At 40.8% G+C, this 24,007-nt stretch overlaps 1 protein-coding gene and 1 long non-coding RNA gene across 8 annotated transcripts in view; both read left to right on the top strand.

Moving 5' to 3' along the window:
• The first annotated feature begins 570 nt into the window (after positions 1–570).
• Positions 571–3,756, top strand: LOC131381322 (uncharacterized). The gene is made up of 3 exons (XR_009209994.1): positions 571–899; positions 2,725–2,896; positions 3,699–3,756. It is a non-coding gene; the product is annotated as an uncharacterized LOC131381322 (long non-coding RNA).
• A 29-nt stretch (positions 3,757–3,785) lies between these two features.
• Positions 3,786–24,007, top strand: part of STPG4 (sperm-tail PG-rich repeat containing 4) — a 60,980-nt gene continuing 40,758 nt past the window's right edge. For 5 of the 7 annotated variants that reach the window (XM_058428623.1, XM_058428624.1, XM_058428625.1 and 2 more), the window contains exons 1-3: positions 3,786–3,951; positions 6,105–6,164; positions 7,605–7,862. In XM_058428623.1, coding sequence (XP_058284606.1) covers positions 3,871–3,951; positions 6,105–6,164; positions 7,605–7,862 — 399 coding nt within the window. In that variant the 5' untranslated portion in view covers positions 3,786–3,870. The remainder of the gene's footprint in view (positions 3,952–6,104; positions 6,165–7,604; positions 7,863–24,007) is intronic. The other 2 variants (XM_058428627.1, XM_058428628.1) reach the window with 2 other exon arrangements.

The raw sequence follows: 24,007 nt of genomic DNA on the forward strand, positions 1-24,007 counted from the left end.
TTGGCAGGTTACTGGCCCATTGACTATTTTAATACTACTATTAGTATGTTTTAGAACAAGGGAAGTTACAGGCATTGATAGTTCTAATGGTATCATACTCGGGTAATCAGTTAAATAGGAAGATTTTAGATGTGCACTCTACTTCCCTTAATTGGATGTAGTAAGTTTTGTCAAAAGGAAATCCAAACAAGGTTTGTTTTTTGTAGAGACAGGGATTCATTATGTATGTTGCCCAGGTTGGTCTTGAACTCCTGGGCTCAAGTGATCCTCCCACCTCATCCTCCCAAAGTGCTGGGATTATGAGTGGGGCTTTTTTAAAAGTTAAGTGAAATAATGAAAGGCCTTTAGCATTGTCCTTGGCATTTGCATTAAGTGTTCCATTAATTGTGCTATTAAACCAGTTATGACCCTGAAAAATGAGGGACTTGGGCAGTCAGTTGGTGTTTTTCCAGTATCAACAATGAGGTTTATATATATTGATATCAAGGTATATATAACAAGGACAACAAAGGTAGGAGAAACATTTTTTGGGCTCTTGTATGTCATAATTGGTCATTTCTATTGTTGAAATCTTTGCAGAAGTCATGAAATCTTGGCATCTCGATTTTACAGGAAACAAGTGTAGAATGATTGTATAATTTAACTGTGGTCATAATGAGCTGGGTTCAAATCTGTTCCAATGCTTCCTACGACATAATCCTATTGGAACCCAGGACTGTGATACCACCTTCAAGTTGTGTTTTTGTTTTTGTTTTTTTTAGATGGACTCTAGCACTGTTGTCTGGGCTGGAGTGCAGTGGCGCAATCTCGGCTCACTGCAGCTTCCTCCTCCCGGGTTCAAGCAATTCTGCGTCAGCCTCCCGAGTAGCTGGGATCACAGGCGCCCGGCACCACACCCGGTTAATTTGTATTTTTAGAGGAGACAGGGTTTTACTGTGTTGGCCAGGCTGGTCTTAAACTCCTGACCTTGTGATCCGCCCACCTCGGCCTCCCAAAGTACTAGATTACAGGTGTGAGCCACCTCGCCCAGCCCCACCTTCAAATCTTAACCATACTATTAGTATTATATTAATAGGATTTTGGTAATTGTACCAACCATAATACTGTCTGGCATGTTTGCTTTCAAATGATTCTCCCAATAAACCATCATTATTGCAGTTAAATATCACCCTTGGTGTAATGTATTTTCCTAAAATTTTTAGAAGACGGCAACAATTTTAAAGATCTGATATGTAACAGAGGCACTGTTGAGCTCTATTATAGATTTGTATTCTCAAGAGAAATGCCTCTCTCCCTTTTTGAAACTTATGATAATTTGGAAATAAATCTTAGTGATACTATATAAGACAATTTTCTTGAACATTTTGATTATCCTACATGCTTAATCTGCTTTGTGGATAGTCCTTGAAATCATTGACCCATGCTGTTTCTATTTTTGAGATACTTAAACTATTTTCTCATCTAGATGTTCCCATCTCTAATGTCACACCTTGTATGGGTTTCTGGACTTCTCTGTACCTTTCATATTCTTTTAGTCTCGAGGGTACCAGTCCCTAGTCTGCTGAGCCAGTTTTACAGGCTCAGCTAAAATAAGAAAATGAAATGAGGCACAGGGAATGGACTGGATTAATCTCTTAACATTTGTGAGAACTTTGGTATTGCCTCTTCGCTTTCTAATTTCAGTTGTTCGTTTTAAATCTAGTGCCTTTTTTTTTTTAAGGCTATGTTAAATGAATTTAGAATCCCAGTATTTTAAGAAACTAGATGAAGTCCTCTAGTCTCTTGCTCCTCAAAAAGTCACCCACAGAATCACCCAGGAGCTTGTTGGAAATGCAGAATCTTAGGTCCTGCCTCAGAATTGGAATCAATCTGCTTTTTAACAAGATCATCAGATATTTTGTATACATACCAATTTTTGAAAAGCATTGTTGTAATCTAGTCTTGGATTTACTTAGAGGGGAAAACTAGTCAGTGGTTTATTCAACAAATATTTTAGTCCTTGTGTTCAAAGGGGTCAATTAAAAACCCCGTGTTTTGGGTGTTTAAAATTAGAGGAGAAACGATTTGTCATAAAATGAATCTTCCAACAATGACAGGCACGGGGTCCTTTGGGACTTAGTGGATTAGGCTTAGAGGTCTACTCAGAGGAGTTGACCCTTGAGATTTTCCAGGTGGTCAAAGAAAGGAATAGTATTTCATGCAGAAGAGCTAGCGTATGTGGAGACAAATAGAAATGTGAAGACGGCATGCTTGGGGTTTTTGCAAGCATGATTAGCATGCCATCCTAATAAGGGAGAGAAGTGGCCGGGCGTGGTGGTTTACGCCTGTAATCCCAACACTTTGGGGGACCGAAGTGGGTGGATCATGAGGTCAGGAGTTCAAGACCAGCCTGACCAATATGGTGAAACCCCGTCTCTACTAAAAATACAAAAATTAGCCAGGCATGGTGGTGGGCGCTTGTAGTCCCAGCTACTCGAGAGGCCGAGGTTGCAGTGAGCTGACATCGCGCCACTGCACTCCAGCCTGGGCAACAGAGTGAGACTTCGTTTCAAAAAAAAAAAGGGAGGTGAGAGACTGGATTGTAAATGTTGCTTTTGTCCTAAAGGTAATGACAGCTCACATTTACTGACTGCATTGTGCCAGACATGGTTGTGAACATTTCAAGTTAATCTTCTTTATAACCTATGTGGATAGGTACCAATTTTATTATCCCCTTCTCTATAGACCAGGAAATAAGCACAGAATAAGTCATTATATGCAACCAGCGTCCAAGTCCTGGTAGTCAAGGGAGGAGAGTGATTCAAGAATGAGGGAATAATCAATGCAGCAATGAAAATTGAAGGTCAAGTTTCATAAGAGCTGAAAATCCCCACTGGATTTGGCACTTGGATCCCTGGTGAGTTTAAGTGCAATTTTAATTAAAAGCTGCTGTGTGCAGGCCAGATTAAGATGTTTTTAGGAAAATATGGGAAGTGAGAAAAGAGTCCATATTACTCTTGAAAGTTTGTAAAGGGAAGCAGAAACTTCATGGTACAGGGCAGTGGAGCTCTAGAGTCAGGTCTGAATTTTAATTCTAGTTCTGCCATTTGTGTGTGATGCTGAGTGAACTGTGCTAAACGTCCAAGGAAACCTTTGTTTCCTCATCCAGAAAATGGGACTAATACCTACTTTGTAGGTGTGGTGTGAAGATTAAATGAGACTAATGTGTGTGAAGTCCCTGGGGTACAGTAGGTACTGTATAAAATGAAATTAAGGTTGTGGAGGGTTTGTTTTTAAAGGTGAGAATGTTCCTAGGTTAAGAAGAAGCTACAGCCTAGAGAGGCTGACAATAAAAAGGGTCTATACTGAGAAGAATGGGGTGGTCTGTGGTTTCACAGCTAGTGAAACCGGCTGTGTCTGGTGCTCACTCCACTCTGCAAGTCAGAGGCAAGAGAAGTCAGCCCCAGAGTTTCTATTTGGAGGAGCTTAGAAACAATCTTAGAAAGTGGGTGCTAAGGCAGATTTCTCTAAGCATGCCTACCAAGCACACTGCCTGCCTGTCTGGGGTGTGGGATTGGTGGTGGATTGGAAGCGAACTAATGGAGATTGTGGGTACGCTCAAGCCCTTCGGAGGGCTCTCTGGCAACTCCAGAGCCCTCTAGATTTTCTTCTCACATGCTTTCGTAACCGTCTCTTTTCCAGGGTTTTTCTCTGCGCAGGTCTAAGCGCGGGACCTCAAACTGCGTGCCCGCCTCCCTTCCCCCAGCACTAAAGACAAACCTGGCGGGTCCTCCGGCGCGCTTCCCGGCGCGCGCGCTCGGGAGCCCACGGGCCACACCCGCCTCCTAGCAACCGGACGTCAGGTTCAGCCTAGAGAGAGAGGAGGCCACCATGGACCAGCCAGCCGTCGCCACCGCCTCCACCACAATAAGGGAAGACCTGGTGCGTGGAGAATCATTCATCACAGCCTCGGTAAGATCGTCTGCCCCTTGCCGGCCTGGCTCCTGCTCCCCTCACCAGGCCCGCTACCCTTTTCCCACCGCTCTCTAATCCCAGGCCTTCGTGCCCCTCTGGTTCCCTCTTCCTACCCTTCTCTCCCTGCCCTCACGTACGTCTCCACCTGCGGACCTTCCTTCCTGGTCTTTATTGGACATTTCCTTTATTTCTTTTCCCCTTGCTTCTTCCCTTTTCCCTCTCCTTCATCCTTTGTTTTCTGTATTTTTCCCTTCTTCCCCCTACTAATTAAACTGGACAACTGCTTTAGTATGGTGATTGGATTTCTTTCCCTTTCCGCTCCATCTGCCGGAAGACTGGGTTTTTCCTTCTGTAGTTTTACTAGACACGTTTTGCGCCGCCTCCTACTTTAATATTTATAAAAATATTTGAAGCTACCTTTGCTACGTTTTTCTTTTAGAGTCTCGCTCTGTCACCCAGGCAGGAGTGCAGCGGTGTGATCTCGGCTCACTGCAACCTCCGCCTCCTGGGTTCAAGGAATTCTCCTGCCTCAGCCTCCCGCATAGCTAGGATTACAGGCATGCACCACCATGCCTGGCCTTTGTTACGTTTTTAAATAAATGTGGGTGAGGGTTGTTTAACCTAATCTTTTATCTTTCCCCTTAGAGTGAATTTAAAATGGTAGATAGGTAGAATTTAGATCACCTGTCTTGGGCAAAACAAAACAGCAGCTGCCAATTGTCTTCCATTAGATTGATCACGTTTACTTTCCTCTCCTTCCCATCTCATTTTCCTTATTCTGGGGTAGGGGTGGGAGGCCTGTCTTGACTTGCCTGAGAAAGTTTTATTTCTGTGAGTATAAAAGTGCAACAGAGAAGATTCAACATAAATCTCACGAAGAAGTATCAAGGAAGAAGCTCGGCTTTAGCAGTGTCATGAGACAATGTTTTTAAAAGAAATTCACATATTTCATAATAAAATAAGGCCCAGTAGTACTCATAAGTACAGTAGATTTAAGTTACTAGACAGGAAGAATGAATTATATCAGTTTTACTGATTATTTTAATGCAGTCTTGCTTGATGACCTATATTTTATAGTAATAAAGTCATTATAAATGAAAGGAGAACTCAACATTTTAATGATTTTACCTAGGACAAACAGCACAAAAGGAATATACTAAACGGTTGTGTTCTGTGGACAATGGGCTGAAATAAATATGAAATAATAATGTATGAATGGGTATAGAGTACTACATATGAAGACAAAAGCTTCCTTGGAAACTGAGGAATACCAAAATAATCAGCTTCTTAACTTGGCAGATGGGATGTTAAAAATTAAAGCTACTATTTATTGAGCACTGATTGTAGATGCAAGTCTTTATATGTACAATGCCTTACTCTTTTTTTTTCCCCTGAGGTGGCTTCTCGCTTGGTCACCCAGGCCGGAGTTGCAGTGATGTGATCTCGGCCCACTGCAACCTCTGCCTACCGAGTTCAAGTGATTCTCGTGCCTCAGCCTCCTGAGTAGGGATTACAGCCTTCTGAGCAGGGATTACAGGCATGTGCCACCACGCCCAGCTAATTTTTTTGTATTTTTAGTACAGATAGGGTTTCAACATGTTGGCCAGGCTGGTCTTAAACTCCTGGCCTCAAGTGATCCACCCAACTTGGCCTCCCAAAGTGCTGGGATTACAGGCGTGAGCCACCATGTCTGGCATACAATGCTTTATTCTCATGCCAACTCTGGTAGTGCCTTATTTTTATACTACTGTGAGGAAGCATCAGGGTTGGGTAACTCACCCAGTGCCCCTAGCTGGTAAGTGGCAGAGCTGAGTTCCAGCCTAAGTCTGTCTGGCTTCAAGCCCAACTCTTTTCTTCCTAAGAACACCACATTTTGTCACATTTAATATACTTACAACATCTCTGTGAGATGGGGGTGTTTATTACTCTAATTTTATCAAAGGGAATTTAGTTATTTGAAAGGACTTAAGATCATCAAATAACAATTTAAGGAAATATGGGCAAATTTATTATTATGTAGCTTTTATTTTAATGAAGGCTTATCAGTTGGGTATGGGTGTGAATTTCTTCAAGCAAATGTTTTATAAATTACGTTTAATTTCAAGGGATCACCTCTCAAATGAATAAGCATACTTTGTGTTTGTTAACAGAAACCAGCCCGAAAGACTTCCTCTTTTGAAAGAGAAGGATGGTGGAGAATAGCATTAACAGTATGTACATTGTTCAGTCTCTCCTATTCACATTATTCCTATTCCATTAATATTTTAATCAGTTATACCTTTTAAGACTAACACTGAATTGTAAGAAAACAGTGATTGTTCGGATCTGCACGGACCTCATTTCATACTTAAAATTTTAGTGTCAGCATATGAATAAGAAACTAACTTTTAATTTTGAATGCAATAGAAGCTTGGGAAAGTTAAACAATTCTAGAAATCTAGGTGCTTTACAGAATATCTAGATAAGGCTAACCTATGCTCTTATGATCTGGGTGAGATTTGCAAAACAAAAAAAGCATACATTCTGGAAAGGTGTTTTGGTTTCAGTTTTTATCTTATATGGTATAGACCTTATGCAAACGGTTCTTAATATGGTCAATATATGAAAGCAAAATGGTAATACATGGAAGAAAAATGACCAGAAGATCCCCCTCTCCAGAGAGTTTCTATATTACAGACATATTTTCTGTCAATGCCCTTCAATAATAGAGGGACTTCATGGGTCAAAGCCTTCTTGGAATTGCAGTAATTTTAATGGCAGAACTGAGCTGAGTGCTCAGTGGAAAGATGGCCACAAAAGCAGCAGTGACTAAACATTCAATTCTGGCCATTCAGCCACACTGGTTGTAATTTGAAAGTACCAAACCTCTTATTGGACTAACTAGCCCATATGGTCTGCCAGTTTATCCTGGTCTCATGTCATTATCCTTTAGCTTCCCACTTGAGGGCTAGAGAGAAACATAGTATTGGCTAAGCAGATGTAGGATAGCTTCTAGTTAGCCAAGAGACTATCCTGAGTGGTCTCACTAGAGGTCTGAAATTCATAGTCAATGTTGAATCCCAAAGTTGAATCACCAAAGTTGCCTTTTAAAAAGTTAAATTTCGGCCGGGTGTGGTGGCTCACGCCTGTAATCCCAGCACTTTGGACGGCCAAGGCGGGCGGATCACGAGGTCAAGAGATCTAGACCATCCTGGCTAACACAGTGAAACCTTGTCTCTACTAAAAATACAAAAAAAAAAAAAAAACAGCAAAACACTGCCCAGGCGTGGTGGCTGGTGCCTGTAGTCCCAGCTACTTGGGAGGCTGAGGCAGGAGAATGGCATGAACCCGGGAGGCGGAGCTTGCCGTGAGCCTAAATCGCGCCACTGCACTCTAGCCTGGGTGACAGAGCAAGACTCCGTCTCAAAAAAAAAAAAAAAAAGTTAAATTTCAACTCTAACCCATTTGCTATAATTCAGCAATTATTTCAGAAAGGAAATAATCATGATTTTGAAATACTCTTCTGTCAAGGGTGTTTACTGTATTTGATATAATTTCATTAAACTTGAAAACAAAGAGAGATGTTACTTGGGAGCTTCCCATCCAAGAATGGTGTTTTAGGAGAAGTTATGTGTTTACACAATCTTAAAACTGATGTCAATTTTCCACAGAATACTCCTATACCTGGCACTTACCACTTGAAAACTTTTATTGAAGAATCCCTTTTAAATCCAGTGATAGCAACCTACAATTTTAAAAACGAAGGAAGGAAAAAGCCACCTCTTGTGCAAAGAAACAATCCAGTCCTAAATGATCTTCCGCAGTATATGCCTCCTGACTTCCTGGACCTATTAAAGAAGCAAGTGGCTACTTACTCATTCAAAGACAAACCACGGCCAAGCCCCAGCACACTAGTTGACAAAGATCAGGTAAAGCGCTACTGGCAGATTGCTTTGTATGGGAAAGCTACTAAGAGCCCCTGAGGAAAGTATTTTTATACACACAGTATATCTTCCCCCAGGAGAAATGGAAAACCTTTAAGATGTCTTATTTCCCATAGAAATCAAACAAGGACTGCCTGATTTGCAAATGTTTCCAGTAAGATTTTTGCCTATAACATCTTCTTAACCTAAGGGGGAGTACATGGGGAGAAATGTTTTCCTCTTGGGCAACTCTTGGCAGGATTCCCCTAGCCTGGAGAGCCCCTGGGATCTTATCTGTCATTGGGCTATGCTCTTATCTTTTCAAGCAGTATATGTGGTGAACCCTCTTCTTTTAAAGAGAAAACGCTGCCTCTCGGGGAGTATCCTTATTAGAGCATAAATATAACTACATACCACAGGGAAGCTTTTAAAAACTTTTCTTATAGAAATGACCCATCTCTACAAAAAATAAAGAAAAATAGCCGGGTGTAGTAGCGCATGCCTGTGGTCCCAACTACTCTGGAAGCTGAGGTGGGAGGATCACTTGAGGCCAGGTGTTGTAGATTAGCCTGGGCACTATAACAAGATCTCAACTCTTTAAAAAAAAAAAAAAGAAAAAAAAATTAGCTACTTGGGAAGCCAGGGCAGGAGGATCCCTTGAGCCTGGGAGTTTCAGGCTGCAGTGAGCTATGATTATACGACTGTACCCCAGCCTGGGTGACAGAGTGACATGCTATCTCTAAAAATATTTTTCTTAATTAGAAAAAAAAGAAAAGAAGTGAGCACGTGGTCCCAGGGGGGTCAGCTTCTACTCTCAGCTCCACCAGTTCATTTGTAGCATTGATAATAAAGAGCACTACTGAGCTCACAGCCCTGCACTAGGCTCTGTGGAAGGAAGATGTTCCTGACCCAGAGGTATTTAAGCAACAATACAAGACAAAGTTTATCAAGTGCTCAGATAAATAGTGGAGCTGGAAATGCCAAAGGAGAGTTCAAGTGCCAAAGGAGGCTGGATTAAAAGGCTGGAAAGCTCTGTGGCTTACGTAGAACTTAACTGGACCTTCACTAATACATGTCTTTTATGTGGCTCTTAATGGTTTACTATGGGCTTCCATGTATATTCTCTTAGTCGCTTCCTTCTTAAGCATTCTGAAATAGATAGAACAGATATTAACTCCATTTTACATGCAAGAAAACTAAGGTAAGTAGAGACTAAGTAACTTGTCCAAAGGCACATTGCTAATACTTAAGTAGGTGAAGCAGCACTTTTTACTGAGGGCTTCTGCACCAAAATTTAGTCCTCTTTCCAGTCTACCATGTGCCCCTCACCTTGAATGAGGGTCAGGGTTTGGGTAGATGGAATCCAAAGGAGGTATTCCAAGGGAGGAGTACAGCATTGTTGAAGGCATGGAAGAGGCAGGAACATGGTCTGTTCAAGGGATAGAGTTGTGACTTGGACTTTGTTACTTTAGACTTTGGGTACTTGTCTCAGTTCTCTCTGCATTAATATTTCCCATTTATAAATAAGCTAATAATAGTATCAATCTTCATAACTTCATCAGAATATTATTGTGATAACCTGAGAGAAATGTATTGCAGCTGGAGGTTGAATTAAGTACAAGGGGTTGTAATTACTAAAGTGGACACAAAATTTTCAGCAGGATGAACACATGTCAAATCCAACCTTTCTACTACTTTGCAAATTGTAGCTTTGAAACGGAACACAATGATAAGTGTTCATTGGGTCTATCTTATCCTGTTTGCTTCAGTGGATGCATACAAACTCTAAATTATATTAGCACCTTTCTGGCTTGCTACCAGATAACCAGGCTACGTGTGAAATTGTTCTAGCTATCTCAAATGCAAAGTCTTTCTTATTCTTTTCTGCCATTTTCTTTTCTGCTTCCTCTCCTCGCTTTTACAAGTCCCTGAAAATCAGCTAAAGGCCCAGTGTTGAAAGAAGAAAATGTACAAGGATGGAGTTACACAAAACTAAAAGTTTTAAAAGACCAAAAGAATTAGGCTTACTCAGAAGGATGGATAAAACCTTCTGAAAACATAGTTTTTCTGTTTCTTTCTTCTTTCCTCTCCACCTCCCACAAAGGATTAAATTCTAGAAACTGGAAAAATTCAGTGTTTTTCTAATTTTCTATTTCAAAGATATATACGTTCACAAGGGGAAAGATAAACATTGTTTACTTGCCAGTAAAATTCAAAATTCTAATATTTTAATAGCAGAACTCAGAATAATTTGAATTTGGGGTAGATATATATTATTGTTATTCATTAAGCTAGAACAGCATTCTCAAATTTTATAATTTTTCACAGAATATTTATTTTATATCTTTCAGTGGCTGCTTTTTATTTGTAATAAAGTTTTCAGGAATACTTGCAGCCATAAAAAAGGATGAGTTCATGTCCTTTGTAGGGACATAAGATGAAGCTGGAAACCATCATTCTCAGCAAACTATCGCAAGGACAAAAAACCAAACACCACATGTTCTCACTCATAGGTGGGAATTGAACAATGAGAACACTTGGACACAGGAAGGGGAACATCACACACAGGGGCCTGTCGTGGGGTTGGGGGAGTGGGGAGGGATAGCATTAGGAGATATACCTAATGTAAATGACCAGTTAACGGGTGCAGCACACCAACATGGCACATGTATACATATGTAACAAACCTGCATGTTGTGCACATGTACCCTAGAACTTAAAGTACAATAATGTAAATAAATAAATAAAGTTTTCACTATTTTTTGTATCTTTATTCTGAGGCATGTAACTCAACTTGAGAATCTATATTGAAGAGCCTTTCTATTTTTTTTTCAACTTTTATTTTAGATTCAGGGTCTACATGTGCAGGTTTGTTACCCATGTATATTCCATGATGCTGAGGTTTGGGGTACGATTGATCCCATCACTCAAGGGCTGAGTAGCTAACTATTGGTACCCAATAGTTAGTTTTTCAACCCTTTCACCCCTACTGAACAGTCTTATTAGGCATATATATAGGGGCTATGTGCAGTAGCTCACACCTGTAATCCCAGCACTTTGGGAGGTCGAGGCAGGTGGATCATTTGAGGCCAAGAGTTCGAGACTAACCTGGCCAGCATGGTGAAGCCTCATCTGTACTATAAGAAAAATACAAAAATTAGCTGGGCATTGTGGCACAGGCCTGTAATCTCAGCTACTTGGGAGGCTGAGGCACGAGAATTGCTTGAACCCGGGAGGTAGAGGGTACAGTGAGTTGAGATTGTGCCACTGCCCTCCAGCCTGGGTGACAGAGCAAGACCCTGTCTCAAAAAAAAAAAAAAAAAATCTCTCTCTATATATAGATATAGATATTGGAATGTGTGTGTGTGTACATGCGTATACTTATCTATATCTGGCCCTTTTCAAAGAAGATTTGAGGTGGCTCCATAATTTTTCTAATAACCTTTTTCTTTTTTTCTTTTTTTTTTTTTTTTTTTTTGAGAGTCTCGTCTGTGCCTAGGCCGGTGCAGTGGGCAATCTCGGTCATGCCCGCCATTACACCCGGCTAATTTTTTGTATTTTTAGTAGAGATGGGGTTTCACTGTGTTAGCCAGGATGGTCTTGATCTCCTGACCTCGTGATCCGCCTGCCTCAGCCTCCCAAAGTGCTGGGATTACAGGCGTGAGCCACCGCGCCCGGCCCTAACCTTTTTCTTAACAGATAAATAGTATATTCACACTGTAGAATATATGTACACAAACGGGACCACCTTCTCCATATGTACAATTTTATGACCTGCTATTTCCCCTGGTATTGTAGTCCTCCACTGACCCCTGGGTTGCTCCCCTTATTCCTTGATATTAGCCCCCTTCCCTCACTGTCACTCTTTTCACTACTCATAACATAATTTCAACACACACATAGATGATCTTTCAACAACCTGGCTTCTCAGCTTCTTGAACTTTCCGCTACCTCAGCCACTCACTCCTTAGATGTTTTTCAAGACCAAGAATTTCAACTCTCTACAATCTCTACATGAATCCCACTCTCTAATATCCCAACCCTAACAATTTTTCCATTCCCCGCAGGCTACAATCCTAATCTATTGATTCTCCCACATTTTCACTACCTCTCAACCCCCTTCCTTGCAACGCTCCAATCCCATAGTTAATCATTATAGTTATTCCCTGCATACACTGTCAATTCCCTTGCGCCTAACTGCTCTTCTTTTTCTTGTTTGGCAAAGCCGCAACCCTGGGTACATCTCTCTTTGTATTAATACCTGCATCCATGTAGCTGCATGACTGGTCTCATGCTAAATTCTTCACCTCTAATGGGCACTGAATGGGCTTCTCTAGTCCATTTACTTTCCCATTCTCTTGGGTGGTTTTATCTTGTATATCCTATTTATTTATTTATTTAAGACACTGTCACCGAGGCTACAGTACAGTGGCACAACCATAGCTCACTGCAGCCTCGATTCCCCAGGCTCAAGCAATCCTCCCCCTCAGCTTCCTGAATAGCTGGGACTACAAGCACACACCAGCCACAATGCCTGGCTAATTTTTTAAATTTTTAGAAGAGGCGGTCTCATTATGTTGCCCAGGCTGCTCTCAAACTCCTGAGCTCCAGAGATCCTCCCCCCTCATCCCCCCAAAGTGCTGAGATTACAGGCATGAGTCATGCACCCAGCCACTCTCCCCTCTTTTCAAACCTCCTACACTTCCTCCCCCATCCTCATTTTTGGTTTTTCTTTTCAGCCATTTTTTGCCATCTCTACTCTTCCCTCATCTCCATCTTGGAGTGCCCCAGGCACTCAGACCTCTGCTCCATCTCTGCTCATTCTCTGAATGGTGATCTCATCCGGTCTCACTCAAGGCTATGAACACCATGTATTTGTTGGTGATTACCAAATTTATATCTGCCACCTAGATTTTTTTCTTGAATTCCAAACTTGTAAATCCAATTCCTTTTTTTTTTTTTTTCGGTAGAGATGGGGTCCCACTATGTTGCCCAGGCTGGTCTCAAACTCCTGGGCTCAAGTGTTCCTCCTGCCTTGGCCTTCCAAAGTGCTGAGATTACAGGAGTGAGCCACTGTGGCCGATTCCTTTTTTGATTTATTCGTCTGTATGTCTAATCCTGGGTTTGTCAAGCTCGGCACTGCTGACATTTTGGGCAGGATAAATCTTTGTTGTGGTTGGGTGGGGCGGGGGGGCTGTTCTGTGCATTGTAACACCTGGCCTCTACTCATTAAGTATCATTAGCAATTTACTCTTCCAGTTGTAACAACCAAAAATGTCTCCAGACATTGCCATGCTCCTGGTTCAGAACCACTAGGTTAAAGCAATATGATAGTGAGTGTGACCTCTGAGTGGCTCTTCTCAGGGCCAGCAGGGATATTGTGAACTGGCTTCATTCTTGACTTTCTCTTACTACTCCCTGTCACTCTCTTCCTGACCCACTTGTCCTTCTGGCTGTATCTTGAACTTACCACTCACACTCCTACCTCAAGTTATTTTCACTGTACCCTTTTTCTGGGATACTCTTATCCAAGATATCTGGATGGCCTACTCTCTGTCCTTCTTCAGGTCTTTGTTCAAGTGTCATGTTCTCAGTGATCCCCATTTAAATTTACCATTCAACGCTTCAGATCTTCCCTACCCGGCTCTTATATTTTTTTCTTGGCATCTATAGCTATCAAGTGTACTATATAATTTACTTGCACTTTACATTGATTATTTGTTAACGTGCCTTCTCCCATGAATGAAGCTTCATGAGGACATGAATATTTATCTGTTTTGCTCATTATTATATCTCTGTCTAGAACAGTGTCTGATGATTAATATTGGTTGAACCTGTGAATGAATTAATGATTACTCAAGTACCTGAAATCTGACTGGGCCTTACTCATTTTGTTTTCTTATGTGTATGTGATTGTCTTTAACTGTGTATTGCTCGTTACTCTTGAAAATGTATTTTTGTGAATTCCCCAAGGCCTAAGGTTTGCTTTGGCTTCTGTTAATATTTAGGGGAGCTACCAGTCTGGTACAACTCAAAATGCGGTGTTTATGTCCTCTTGGATCACCTAGCATTGTGAATTTGGGCTGGAATTCATGAAAGGGACAGCCCATGGTTATAATCTCTCAGGGACGGGTTTCTTCTCCCTCCCAATTCTTGCTTAGGCAACTCTCTGCAGTCCCCTTGGCAGTGGAGTGAGGTGGGAGAGTTTACTTTCAGGAAGTGCCTTTCTAGGGTCTCAGATTCCAGTGGGTATCTCCCATTAGACTCCTTCCTCCCTTTATCATGAATAGGCCCAGGCTTTGACCCCTGGATTCTTCCAGGGCTCTGAAATTCCTTTAAACTCAGCTGTGTTCTGTTGAATTTAGTCTGGACCAGCAAACATTCTCTAGACAAAATTAAGCCACTTACCTCCTTGGCTTCTTGCTGTCTTTTAGTTTAGGATCATATAATTTCCTACTATATTGTTGGCAATTCCATATCTTTTTAAAAACTCTTCTTAGAGGCACAGTGGCTCACACCTATAATCCCAGCACTTTGGGAGGCCAAGGTGGGTGGATCATGAGGTCAAGAGATCAAGACCGTCCTGGCTAACACAGTGAAACCCCATCTCTACTAAAAATACAAAAAATTAGCCAGGCATGGTGGCGCACACCTGTAGTCCCAGCTACTTGGGAGGCTGAGGCAGGAGAATCGTTTGAACCTGGGAGGCGGAGGTTGCAATGAGCCGAGGTCGTGCCACTGCACTCCAGCCTGGGCAACAGAGCAAGACTTCGTCTCAAAAAACAAAAAACAAAAAAACCTCTTTTGTTTGTTTGTTTTTAATATTTTATCTTTCATTTCTAGTTATCAGCAGTGGGAAGGTTAATCACCCAAATAAATAACCTAGCATGTCATTTGCAGAAACCAGAATTTCTTCTTTTTAGAAATGTATTATTAATCTTTTTCATGTATTCTTTACACATCATTTATTTTTATGTATTTATACATTTGTTTATTTATTTATTTTGCAGAGTCAGGGTCTTACTATGTTACCCAGGCTGGTTTTAAACTCCTGCACTCAAGCAGTCTTCCTGCCTCAGCCTCCCCAAGTGCTGGGATGACAAGTGTGAGCTACCATGTCCAGTCTATACATCATTTTTAATAGCTACATAGTGTTCTTGTATATGGACATATCCTAATATATTCAACCATCCCCTTGGTTAGTCACAGAGTGGAATTGTTAAGGAAAGGATGTGTTGAAGTCTGTGTCTTTCCAGATGCATTGCCCAAAGTCCTAGAGAAAGGTTGTCCTATTCTGCAAGTCTACCTTGCAGAGTAGAAGTCCATTACCATTTGAAATGCATCATTTATATTTTCAACTAGAAACATGGATCTAGTGACTTACATGGAGGATTTTAAAGTATAAGCTTGAAATCAACATGCTAGGGTAACTTCAGGACAACCTGAAGTCAGTTTAAACTGTGCCAGTCAGAGCATGGTTCCAGAATCTATCTACAATGAATGGGACAAGGAGAAGACGGTGACGCTGTCTCAGCCTGTAGCCAGTGAATCATTACTGAACAAGGTCAGTCAATGCAAAAAAACATAGAGTACTACCACTGTGAAGATGCAAGGGAGTTTCCAGAAAATGCTGATCACTAACTGGCTTTATCATTTGTATCAAATGGTGAAAATGAGTCATGGTCTTTTATAATCCAATTAAAATAAATATTCTGGTTAAAAATGAGCAAAGGGTGGCCAGGCACGGTGGCTCACACCTGTAATCCCAGCACTTTGGGAGGCTGAGGCAGGCAGAACATGAGTTCAGGAGGTCGAGACCATCCTGGCTAACACGGTGAAACCCCGACTCTACTAAAAATACAAAAAAAAATTAGCCGGGCGTGATGGCGCACGCTTGTAGTCCCAGCTATTCAGGAGGCTGAGGCAGGAGAATGGCGTGAACCCAGGAGGCGGAGCTTGCAGTGAGCCAAGATCGTGCCACTGCACTCCAGCCTGGGCAACAGAGTGAGAATCCGTCTCAAAAAAAAAAAAAAAGAGAGCAAAGGGCATGAGCTGGCAATGCACAAAGAGATACACCAATTACTAAAAAAGAAAGTGATGCTTGGCTTCAACTAATAAATAATTACAGAGGAATAATAGTGAGGCACAATTTTCGCCTATCAGGTGATCAACTATATAAGTACTATACGTTGATACCCAATATTGGCAAAGGGGATACAGAAACAGATACTCTCATATGTTGTTTATATGAATACAAACTGGTGCAAATATTTTGGAGGGCAATTTGGCAACCTAGCAACATTCTAAATGCACATAGCCTTAAACTCAGCAACTCCAGTTAAATAATGATACACCCATACAAATGACATACTGTGCAGCCATTACAAATGTTGAGGTTGGCCGGGTGCAGTGGCTCACGCCTGTAATCCCAGCACTTTGGGAGGCCGAGGCAGGCAGATCACCTAAGACCAGCCTGGCCAAAATAGTGAAATCCTGTCTCTACTAAAAATACAAAAAAATTAGCCGGGTGTGGTGGCAGGCGCCTGTAATCCCAGCTAGTTGGGAGGCTAAGGCAGATCGTTTGAACCCGGGAGGCTAAGGCAGGAGATCGTTTGAACCCAGGAGGCGGAGGTTGCAATGAGCCAAGATCGTGCGATTGCACTCCAGCCTGGGCAACAAGAGCAAAACTCTGTCTCAAAAAAAAAAAAAAAAAAAGATGAGGTAAACTATATGTGTTGATATGGAAGCATCTCTAAGTTGTTACTACATGAAAAAAAATGAAGGTACAAGTCAATATTTAGAGTATAATCCTGTTTGTATAAATGAAAAATGTACATATATGTGATGTTAAATGCATACTTTTTTCCCCTGAGAAATTCTTTCATAATCATCAACAGTGGTTTCCATTTGGAAAGTAGAGGTTAGATAGGGAACAAGGAGACTTAATTTTTTTCTTTCTGTTGATATTGTTTTCAGTGTGTAAATGATACTCTTTCAATCATGCCCATTTGTAAGTAACTCGAAATTTTTTCCAACTAACATTTTTGTTCTCTTGTTTTCTTTCTTAAAATGTTCCATTTTAAAAAAATTCTCCTATTTACTTCCTAGTTTGGGAACATTTCAATGAAAATCACAATTAAGCAAATGAAATTTGAAATTTCAATTTAAAGGTTAGCTTTAGCATTGCCTTGGAAGATGAAGCTCATGTAAAATGAAACAAATTTGGCAATTCTATTCCCCCCCTGCCCCTATATCTGTTTTTGATGAAAAAGAGGTAGCCAGGCTAGAAAGGCACCCCATTAAATTAGGGAATGAATCAAAGGATCCATTTGAATATGTTCAAAATACATCCTTGAACTAGTTGAGAGAGAGGTTGAAAAATCTGGCAGTTAACTCACTGATCTTTGTTAGCTGTGTTTATAGCTGTGATGAGGATATCTCTGAAAATAGATTAATTTGCAGAATGCTCCATGGTAAAATGACTACTGAAGGGATTTTCAACAGGATGGTTTTTCCTTGAGCATAGTATCAGCCAAAGTTTGTGCCCGCAGAAGGGCTGACCAGCCACACTGTAGCAGTAATGGTGAACATCAGAGTGGGCATCCTAGATCCTTCAGTAGCCACACAGCATCCCCAGAGAATCCTCCTGCCGAATGTACAACCCTCCCCCGGTGTTCAGTGTGTTCAGTAAAGTGGTAAAATGATAAATTTTACTTAGAAAACAACAAACAACAGCAGTGATCTGAATACTCATTTTAGACCTGAAGTGTGTGTTGATTTTGAACAGTTGCACTGCTATATAGCTATAAACCATAGGAAGGGTGCCAGTCACTCTGAGAACCCAAGAGTTAAATGTGGGGATAACAAAGAGCATAATGTAGCGAAGATTAAACAATTCATTCTTCATTTAAATGAAAAAAAGTAGCACTCAAAGTGGTTAGTCAAGCAGCTTATTTAGCAGGTTTTTTTTTTTTTTTTTTTTTTTTTTTTTTTGAGGCAGGACTTCTCAAAGAGCCCTTGCAAAGTAATGCAGCGATGTCACTTAAAATATGTCAAGAGTGTGGCAAACAAAATTGAAGTCTGAAAGCTGGATACAGAGAATTTATCTCAGGGATGACACTCACTTGTAGTTCTTAGTGAAAATTACAAGATATTGGTGAAATTAAGGATATCATTAGTATCATTGGGCATGTTTTCTTTCTTTCTTCCTTTTTTTTTTTTTTTTTTTGAGAAAGTCCCATGTTGTCTATTTCTCAGACCTTAAAGAAATCTGAGCAGTGAGTCAGTAATGTTTCCATATGACACAACTACTTCTGAGAGAGAAGAGACAAAGAAATTTCTATCAAGACCTGGAAATGGCTGGGAGTGGTGGCTCATGCCTGTAATCCCAGCACTTTGGGAGGCCAAGGGGGGCAGATCACTTGAGGTCAGGAGTTCAAGACCAGCCCGGCCAATATGGCGAAACCCCATCTCTACTAAAAATACAGAAATTAGCTGGCCGTGGTGGTACACACCTGTAGTCCCAGCTACTCGGGAGGCTAAGGCAGGACAGTTGCTTGAGCCTGGGAGGTGGAGGGTGCAGTGAGCTGAGATCACATCACCGCCTCCCTGATAAAGTGAGACCCTGTCTTAAAAAAAAAAAAGTACCTGGAAATATTGTACCTGCCAGCCCTCTGGCTGCATTCACCTTATGATTATTCTAATAGGGATTCTAAAGGTGTAGAAAATCTGTTGCCTTCTGACCCACGTATTTATGGGTCTGGGTTCTCAAAATGGTGTCACGCTGACTTCCAGTTTCCAGTTCTGCATGTAAATAGCTTGGAAGTTGCAGTTCTATCCTAACAACAAGTTAAAAGCTAAACAAACTGAAAAATCAACAATTCTTTTAGACTTGTAAGAGAAGTGAGGTCACAAGGCAGACTATCCCCAAAATTGGAGAGATGGCCAGGAGGATACAGAGAATTACAACTTACCAGGCCAGAAAATACCAACTTCTGCAGGAACCATGGCTGGGGTAAGAACACCTGAACTACAGCTGATGAATTGCTGGAGGCTAAGTGTTGGCAAATCTGAGAGTTAAAAGCTCCAGGAGGACCTAATCATAGGGGGTCCCTCACATGTTTTGAGGCTTACGTGCAGGAGCTCTCCCAGGTTCTTACGGAGAAAAATCCTGCCCCTGCTGCTGGCAGAGGAGAGGAAAAGGAACCATTTTGAAATATGTCAGGCACTCTCTTATTAACAAGGCCTGCCCTCAGGAGAAACTATTCAATCAGGACCTCACTGACCTGAGGGAAGGGCAATACCCAACTCCAGCCAGCTTTAGTCATCCTGTGCCACCTAAGGGTGAGGAGGTAGCTGAGAAAAGCTTGTGAAATTCACAGTACAGATGGTCACAGATTTTCATGAGTCTATACCAGAGAGAGGTAGAGACTCATGAAAAAGACTGATACTGCAGCTGGGTGCTGTGGCTCACGCTTCTAATCCCAGCACTTCTGGAGGCTGAGGTGGGAGGATCACAGGGTCAGGAGTTTGAGACCAGCCTGGCCAACAGAGTGAAACCCCATCTCTACTAAAAATACAAAAATTAGCCAGGCGTGATGGTGGGCGCCTGTAGTCCCAGCTACTTAGGAGGCTGAGGCAGGAGAATCGCTTGAACTCAGGAGGCAGAGGGTGCAGTGGGCTGAGATTTAGAAGTAAATGGGTGGAGAAAGATATACTATGCAAACGCTAATTGGTCTAACTACACCAATTAAAAGACAGATTGTTGGAGTTAATCAAAATTGTCAGAGCATAATCTTGTATGCTGTCTACAAGAAACCCACTTTTGATCTCTTGGTATATATGGCATCATCTGCATGGAGGATCTGATTCATGAGATCTGTACTGTTGGAAAATTCTTCAAAGAAGCAAATAACTTCCTGTGGCCCTTCAAATTATCCTTTCCACGAGATGGAATGAAGAAAAAGACCACCCATTTTGGAGAAGGTGGAGATGCTGGCAACAGGGGGGACCAGATCAACAGGCTTATTAGAAGAATAAGGTGTCTACCATGATTATTTTTCTAATCTGGTCAGTTAATAAACAGCACTTGCTCTCAAATTGAAAAAAAAATAAAGCAGGAGTAGCTATATTAGTTTCAAACAGAGTAGACATCAAAGCAAGAAGTGTTATCAGGGATGAAGAGGGGCATTACATAATAAAGGGGTCAACTCTACAAGAAGATATAATTATATTTGGCAATGTGTATGTGCCTAACAACAGATCATCAAAATATGTGAGGCAATAACTGATAGAACTGCAAGGAGAAATAGATGACTGCAGTATAAATACCCTCCATCAGAAATGGACAAATACAGCAGGGAGAAAATCAGTCAGTACAGAGTTGAACTAGCACCATTTAGTCAACAGGATATAATTTATGTCTATAGACTGCCTCATCCAAAAACAGCAGAATACACATTTCCTCAAGCTCACATGGAACATTCACCAAGAGAGATCACATTCTGAGCCATAAAACATACCTTAACAGGGCTGGCAGTGGTGGCTTACACCTGTAATCCCAGCAGGTTGGGAGGCCTAGGCAGGTGGATCACTTGAGGTCAGGAGTTCAAGACCAGCCTGGCCAACATGGTGAAACCCCCTATCTACTAAAAATACAAAATAATTGGCCAGGTGTAGTGGCTCACACCTGTAATCCCAGCACTTTGGGAAGCCTAGGCAGGCAGATCATGAGGTCAAGAGATCGAGACCATCTTGGCCAACATGGTGAAACCCCGTGTCTACTAAAAATACAAAAATTAGCTGGGTATGGTGGCGCATTCCTGTAATCCCAGCTACTTGGGAGGCTGAGACAGGAGAATCTCTTGAACCAGGGAGTCAGAGGTTGCAGCGAGCTGAGATCATGGCACTACACTCCAGCCTGGCAACAGAGCAAGACTCCATCTAAGCAAATTAGCCAGGCATGGTGGCGGGTGCCTGTAATTCCAGCTACTTCGGAGGCTGAGGCAGGAGACTCACTTGAACCCAGGAAGTGGAGGTTGCAGTGAGCCGAGATCACACCACTGCACTGTAGCCTGGGTGACAGAGTAAGACTCCATCTCCAAAAAAAAAAAAAAAAAACCTTAACAAATTTAAAGGAATAGAAATCATACAATATCTGCTCTTAGACCACAATGGAATTAAACTACAAATCAATAACACAAAAATAACTAGAAAACCCCAAAATATGTGGAGATTAAACAACACATTTCTAAATAACACATGGATCTGTGTTATTCAAAAAAAGTCTGAAGAGAAGTGTTAAAATACTTTGAACTAAATGGAAGTGAAAACAAAATTTAACAAAATTTGTGGGATGTAGCAAAAGCAATGCTTAGAGGGAAATTTATAGTATTGAATGCATGTATTAGAAAAGAAGAAAGACCAAAAATTAATCATCTAAGTCTGCACCTTAGGAAACCAGAAAAAGAAGAGTAAATTAAATCCAAAGTAAGTGAAAGAAAAGAAATAATAAGAATTAGAGCAGAAGTTAATGAAATTGAAAACAGAAAATCAATAGAGAAAATCAAGGAACTCAAAGCTGATTCTTTGAAAAGATAATAAAATTGATAAGCCTCTATCTAGGCTAACTAAGAAAAAAGAGAGAAAACACAAATGACTAATATTAGACACAAAAGAGGGGACATCACTACAGATCCTATTGACATTAAAAAGGATAGTAAAGGAATATTCTGAATAACCCTATTTCCACAAATTTGATTACCTAGGTAAAATGAACCAATTACTTGAAAGATAGAATTTTCCAAAACTGACATGAAAAGAAATAGAGTCTGAATAGGCCTATATCTATTAAATTGGATCAGTGATTATAACCTTTCAAAATAGACATTGCCAGGCCCAGATGGGTTCACAGGTGAATTCTATCAAACATTTAAGGAAGGAATTATGCCAATTCTTTAGTAATCCCTTTCAGAAGATATAGGGCAGAGGACACACCTCCTAACTCATTCTATTAGGCCAGCGTCACCACAATACCAAAACTAGACAAAGACATTACAAGAAACGAAAACTACAGGCCAATATGTCTCATGAACATAGATGTAAAAATCCTCAACAAAATGATAGCAAATTAAGTCTAACAATGTATTAAAAAATTATACGTCACAACCAAGTGAGATTCATCCCAGGTATGCAATGCTGGCTCAATATTTTAAAAATCAAATAATCTATCACATCAACAGCTAAAAAAGAAAAGTCACATAATCATGTCAATAGATGCAGAAAAAGCATTTGAGAAAATTCAACACCCATTTATGAAAATAATTCTCAGGAAACTAGAAATACAGAGGAACTTCCTCAATTTGATAAAGAATATCTATAAAAAACCTACAGCTAGCATCATACTTAATGGTGAGAAACTAGAAGCTTTCCCACTAAGATCAGGAAAAAGGCAAGGATGTCCTCTCTCACCATTCCTTTTCAACATTGTAGTGGAAGTTCTAGCTAATGGAACAAGACAACAAAAGAAATAAAAGGTATACTGATTGGGAAGGAAGAAAAAGAACTGCCTTGTTCACAGATAACATGATTGCCTATGTAGAAAATCCAAAAGAATCAACAAAAAATTCCTGAAACTAATAACAAATTATAGCAAGTTTGCAGGATAAAGGTTAATATACTAAAGTCGATTACTTTCCTGTATGCCAGCAATGAAAAAGTGGAATTTGAATTTTAAAACGCAGTACCTTTCAAAAAGCATGCCTTTCTCTCTCTTCCATTGACCAAACATTTGGCTAGAAATTGTAAGATTAGATGAAATGAATTTACTTCTCTTCCTTCTCAAACTACGTGTGTCAAAACTCATGATGATAGAAGGATTATTTGCATTATGAAATAAAATATTACTGGTAAGATCAAGCACACACACATATATAATGACTTTAGGATGCCGAAAGATGACATACTTAGGTATAAATCTAACAAAATATGTACAAGATCTAAATGAGGAAAACAACAAACTGATGAAAGAAATCAAAGAAGAACTTGGCCGGGCATGGTGGCTCACGCCTGTAATCCCGGCACTTTGGGAGGCCAAGGTAGGTGCATCACCTGAGGTCAGGAGTTTGAGACCAGCCTGGCCAACATAGTGAAACCCCGTCTCTACTAAAAATTACAAAAAATTAGCTGGGCATGGTGGCAGGTGCCTGTAATCCCAGCTACTCGGGAAGCTGAGGCAGGACAATCGCTTGAACCTGGGAGGCAGAGGTTGCACTGAGCTGAGATTGCACCATTGCACTCCAGCCTGGGCAATGAGAGTGAAACTCTGTCTCAAAAAAAACAAAAAAAAGAAAGAAGAACTCAATAAATGAAGAGATTTCCCATGGATAGAAAGATCAATATTGTCAAGATGTCGGTTCTTCCCAATTTGATCTTTAAATTCAATGCAATCCCAATAATAATTAGAGAATGTTATTTTGTCGCTATCAACAAACATTCTAAAGTTTATATGGAAAGGCAAAAACCTAGAGTAGACAACACAATGATGAAGGAGAATAGCAACGTTAGAGGACTGACATTACCTGACTTCAAGGCCTACTTAAAAGCTACAGTAATCAACAGAGTATTATATTGGCAAAGAATAGACAAATAGATCAATGGAACAGAATAGAGAAAACAGAAATAGACATACAAAAATATAGTCAACTGAATTTTGACAAAGGAGCAAAGGCAATACAACAAAGAAAAGATAGTTTTTTCAACAAATGGTGCTGGAACAACTGGATATCCACATTCAAAAAAAGAAGAGGCTGGGTGTGGTGGTTCATGCCTGTAATCCTAGCACTTTGGGAGGCCGAGGCAGATGGATCACTTGAGGTCATGAGTTCAAGACCAGCATGGCCACAATAGTGAAACCCCATCTCTACTGAAAATATAAAAATTAGCCAGACATGGTGGCGGCTGCCTGTAATCCTAGCTACTTGGGAGGCTGAGGCAGGAGAATCATTTGAACCTGGGAGGTGCAGCTTGCAGTGAGCTGAAATTACCCCACTGCACTCCAGCCTGGGTGACAGAGTGAGACTCCTTCTCCAAAATAAAAATAAAAAAGAGGAAAAGAATCTAGACACAGACCTTAAACCCTTCACAAAAATGAA

The sequence above is a fragment of the Hylobates moloch genome, unplaced genomic scaffold, assembly GCF_009828535.3.
Source record: "Hylobates moloch isolate HMO894 unplaced genomic scaffold, HMol_V3 SCAFFOLD_15, whole genome shotgun sequence".
NCBI lineage: Eukaryota > Metazoa > Chordata > Mammalia > Primates > Hylobatidae > Hylobates > Hylobates moloch.